We start from the raw sequence: 5,000 nt of genomic DNA, 5'->3' as shown, positions 1-5,000 counted from the left end.
TTTGTCGCCGTCCTAATCGGCAGAGAAGATGGTCATGGTCACCGACTGCGTAGCAAACTTGTCTACTGGTGTTAAGTGACTATGTAAAGTCATTATAATAGATTTTGTGATTTTTTCTTGCGCTCAAATGTTCAGGGTTTACACCGTTTTCTCTCATTAGAATGTGTCTTGCATATTTGGCAGATGAAGGGTTAGTAAAATAGAATAAATAGATGGACTATTCAAAAGATATCATGTTTACAGACAGACAGACAGACAGACAGACAGACAAACAAAGAGACAGACAGACAGACAAATGAACAAACAGACAGACAGACAGACAGACAGATGGACGAACAGACAGACAGATAAACAGACAAACAGACAGACAGACAGGCAAACAGACGAACAAAGTCTACACACAGTCCTTCCGTTTGTCTGTCTGTCTGTCTGTCTCTGTTCGTCCGTTTGTCTGCGACAGTGTCCATCTGTCTGTCTGTCTGTCTGTCTGTATTTCTGTTTGCACCATCATTAGTCATTTTGCTTTACAACTAAACGCATTACCTCACTGTCAGGAGGATCCAAACTGACAGCAAACAAAACATTACAGACGACGACACACAAGCAAATATTTCCATACACAAAACAAGCCGACGACCACTTCCTAACAAACACAAACAGACACTTCAGCTCTAAAACTTCAACCATCCACAGTACCACACCCACAAACCTCACAAAGCACAAACCGATGAAAGAAAATGACACAAAGAGTATCGACACGCCACAGCCAGCGATTGCTACAAGTTTTGCATCATCTGGTAGTTCTTTCTGTTCGGTTGTATTAGCAATCTGTAAACAAACATACAAACTCCATGAATGCACAAACGTTATAGCACATCACAAGTGATGTTGTACTGCTGATGGTAGTACAGGTTGAATGGTGATTGTAAAGTGGGTGAGATGATTGCATTCGCAGATCGTGTAAGAGATGGTGGGATCTTCACGTTTCTGACAACCTTCTTTAGACCAGTGGCCACCGCTTACTTCACTAGCAATTGAGAACAGAGTGATTAAGTGGTGTACAAAAGTTAATGGAGGAATTGATAGTAACAGACAAGTTGAGACAGTCAATATAGAGTAATGTGAGTTTACAAGCTGAGTGACAGTCAGTGAACCAAATTTGTATTGGTTTATATTAAAATGATTTGTGTTGTTTTATTGATATCAAAGCCTGAGGAAGACAGACAGACACATAAACAAACAAACAGACAGACACAGACAGACAGACAGACAGACAGACAGACAGACAAATGACAGACAGACAGACAAATGACAGACAGACAGACAAATGACAGACAGACAGACAAATGACAGACAGACAGACAAATGACAGACAGACAGACGGCCACAGACAGACAGACAGACAAATGACAGACAGATAGACAGACAGACAGACGGCCACAGACAGACAGACAGACAAATGACAGACAGATAGACAGACAGACAGACAAATGACAGACAGACAGACAGATAGACAGACAGACAGATAGACAGACAGACAGACAGATAGATAGACAGACAGACAAATGACAGACAGACAGACAGCCAAACAGACAGACAGCCAGACAAATGACAGACAAACAGACAGCCAAACAAATAGACAAACAGACAAATGACAGACAGACAAACAGACAGACAGACAAATGACAGACAGACAGACAGACAAACAGACAGACAGACAGCCAAACAGACAGGCAAATGACAGACACACAGACACACAGACAACAGACAGACACACAGACAGACAGAAAGACAGACAGACAGACAGACAGACAGACACACACACACACACACACACACACACACACAGACAGACAGACACACACACAGAAAGACAGACAATCAGACACACAAGCATGCAGATAAACAAACACATAGACAGACAGACAGACAGACAGACAAACACATAGACATACAGACAGACAAAAGACACATAAAAACAGATACATAGATGCATAAAACATACACAAATTGATCAGATTAACACACAGACTATGCAAGAAAACAAACACAAAACGATGAACAAGCAAACAATCACGTAGTCGCTTGAGCCATTAGTCAATCAGTACAAAAGTCACACATAGCAACGAACACCAACAAGCTCAACACACAGCTCACTCTGTAAACTTCCAATAGACGCACACCGACTCATTCGCCTATCGCAACAAAACTCACCAACAGAGACAAACAATCACAACAACAAACTACCAACCATGTGATCCCTGAACTTTAACACCACCAGATTTGATAGATTCTTGAGAGGTCCAGTGCTCACCGAGGCAGCAACAACTTCACTCTCAGCATGCACGTTGTGTCCAGCCTTAGAACTCGGAAACAACTTACTGTTTTTGTATAAAACAAACAACACACGATGGTTGACAGCGTTTGCGTTGGTTAGAGCATCAACTGGAAATTCAATCGACGAGACAGCACTGCTTGATTCCTCTGGAAACTCAATACTATCTGATGAAATGTTATCTCTATGGACGACTAGGAGATTGACACGATGACTATTGATTTCAATCCGTTTTCCGGGTTTAATTGGAATGGATAACGCATATTCATCAATCATTTTCACAGCTCTGGAATACAGTAAAGGCATTCGTATGATGAATAATAATGAACACGAGCAGTGATGAGTACCTGGTACCCGACTGTGACGCTTGCTGACTCTCAACTAGAACTGAACTATCAACATCCATAAGATGACTGACACAAGCAAGAACATGGTCTCCCACCTAGTTGTGACACAATTGTCAAAATTTATATATATATATATATATTACAAAGTTGATATCAATAAATCAACGTATCACGCTGAGCATATCAGTCAGAATTCATGCAACCGTTTGGTTAATTTAATTGGCCAATCAACCGACTCTTCCTTCTTCACTGATTGTAGGAATGACAAAATTGTGTATTCAGTTAGAGAGATATCAAGGCAATCTATAGCCAGCCAGCCACAGCAGTTTGAAATCAGTTTGCTGCCTCTGTGTCCTAGTCACGCGAACTGATACAGCTGGAAAGCAGTTGATTGGTTGAAGAAACCTTTACATTTTAGTAAAATAACTCTTAGGAAGTTTTTCTGTTGACTGCATGAGCCAAGTACTGCATAGAAACAGGCAGACAGACACAGACAGACAGACAGACAGATAAACAGACAGACAGACAGACAGATAAACAGACAGACAGACAGGCAAACAGACAGACAGACAGGCAGGCAGGCAGGCAGACAGACAGATAAGCAAACACAGACAGACAGATAAACAAACACAGACAGACAGAGAGACAGACAGAGAGACAGATAGACAGACAGACAGACAGAGAGACAGAGAGACAGACAGACAGACAGAGAGACAGAGAGACAGACAGACAGACAGACCGATTATTTTATTCTTCAATACACACTATACATGATCTAGTTGCAAGACGGTAACAGTTCTAGAATTTCTAAATTAATGAACATAATGCTGAATGTCCTTGTCATATACGAAGTCCAACAGACTGACAGACAGACACACAAACAGACTGATAGACAGACAAAATAACAAACAAACAAACAGACAGACTGACAGACAGACAAACAGACAGACAGACAAACAGACAGACAGACACAGACAGACAAACTGACAGACTAACAGACAGACAGACAGACAGACAGACAGACAGACAGACAGACAGATAGACAAACATTGTGTGTTGCCGTTTTACATCTATTTTCATATTTCTGTAAAGTTGTCTGTTGATTTCTGTTTGTGTGTTCGTAGATGTTCATAGCTGTATGTCATTTGCACCAAATTCCTGTGACAGTGTAGTGCAAACATATCAATAATTAATTAATTAATTAAATTAATTAATTATCAGCTAACAATATACGTTATCCTAGCTGCACCTCTGTATTGTTTGCATGAGCAGCTGCTATTCTCTCCAACAGTTGAACAGCAGTGTTGACATCGTTAACTTGCAGTGTGTCTGGATTTGATGTCAATTGGTCTACTTGCATAGCAACGTTAAGAGCGCTCTCAGCTGTCACGTTTTCCTAGTCAAAACAAGTACATGGTGTACACATGAGGAATCTAAATCTAAAGTTATTGTCATGAATACATGAAATGCAAGTGACGAAACATACTGCAGCTTTGGTCTATGTTAGCCCTATCTGACTGTCAGTACACTGTCTGTCAGTATTTGTTGATATGTCTGTCACTGTGTTTGTCTGTCTGTCTATCTCAGTCTGTCTGTCTCTGTGTTTATCTGTCTGTCTCTGTATTTGTCAGTCTGTCTGTCTCCGTATTTGTCTGTCTGTCTCTGTGTTTGTCTGCCTGTCTCTGTGTTTGTCTGCCTGTCTCTGTATTTGTCTGTCTGTCTCTGTGTTTGTCTGTCTGTCTCTGTGTTTGTCTGTCTGTCTCTGTGTTTGTCTGTCTGTCTCTGTGTTTGTCTGTCTGTCTCCGTGTTTGCCTGTCTGTCTGTCTGTCTCTGTATTTGCCTGTCTGTCACTGTGTTTGTCTGTCTGTCTATCTCAGTCTGTCTGCCTCTGTGTTTGTCTGTCTGTCTCTGTATTTGTCTGTCTGACTCCGTGTTTGTCTGTCTGTCTCCGTATTTGTCTGTCTGTCTCTGTCTGCCTCTGTGTTTGTCTGTCTGTCTCTGTATTTGTCTGTCTGTCTCCGTATTTGTCTGTCTGTCTGTCTCCGTATTTGTCTGCCTGTCTCCGTGTTTGTCTGTCTGTCTCCGTATCTGTCTGTCTGTCTCTGTGTTTGTCTGTCTGTCTCTGTATTTGTCTGTCTGTCTGTCTCTGTGTTTGTCTGTCTGTCTCCGTATTTGTCTGTCTGTCTCCGTATTTGTCTGCCTGTCTCCGTGTTTGCCTGTCTGTCTCCGTATCTGTCTGTCTGTCTCTGTGTCTGTCTGTCTGTCTGTGTTTGTCTGTCTGTCTCCATATTTGTCTGTCTGTCTCTGTGTTTGCCTGT

General features: G+C 41.6%; 1 protein-coding gene across 1 annotated transcript in view; it reads right to left on the bottom strand.

Moving 5' to 3' along the window:
• The window catches only part of LOC134194087 (adhesion G protein-coupled receptor L4-like), a 10,545-nt gene extending 6,370 nt beyond the window's left edge, over nucleotides 1–4,175 (bottom strand). The window contains exons 1-7 of the mRNA XM_062662989.1: nucleotides 3,932–4,175; nucleotides 2,683–2,777; nucleotides 2,252–2,621; nucleotides 2,158–2,195; nucleotides 895–1,027; nucleotides 710–828; nucleotides 544–643 (exon numbers count right to left, since the gene is read on the bottom strand). Of these exons, the coding sequence (XP_062518973.1) occupies nucleotides 544–643; nucleotides 710–828; nucleotides 895–1,027; nucleotides 2,158–2,195; nucleotides 2,252–2,621; nucleotides 2,683–2,777; nucleotides 3,932–4,042 (966 nt within the window). The 5' untranslated portion in view covers nucleotides 4,043–4,175. The remainder of the gene's footprint in view (nucleotides 1–543; nucleotides 644–709; nucleotides 829–894; nucleotides 1,028–2,157; nucleotides 2,196–2,251; nucleotides 2,622–2,682; nucleotides 2,778–3,931) is intronic.
• Nucleotides 4,176–5,000: the final 825 nt, after the last annotated feature.

The sequence above is a fragment of the Corticium candelabrum genome, chromosome 18 (genome assembly GCF_963422355.1).
Source record: "Corticium candelabrum chromosome 18, ooCorCand1.1, whole genome shotgun sequence".
NCBI classification, from domain to species: domain Eukaryota; kingdom Metazoa; phylum Porifera; class Homoscleromorpha; order Homosclerophorida; family Plakinidae; genus Corticium; species Corticium candelabrum.
This window is presented reverse-complemented; position numbering and strand designations above follow the sequence as displayed.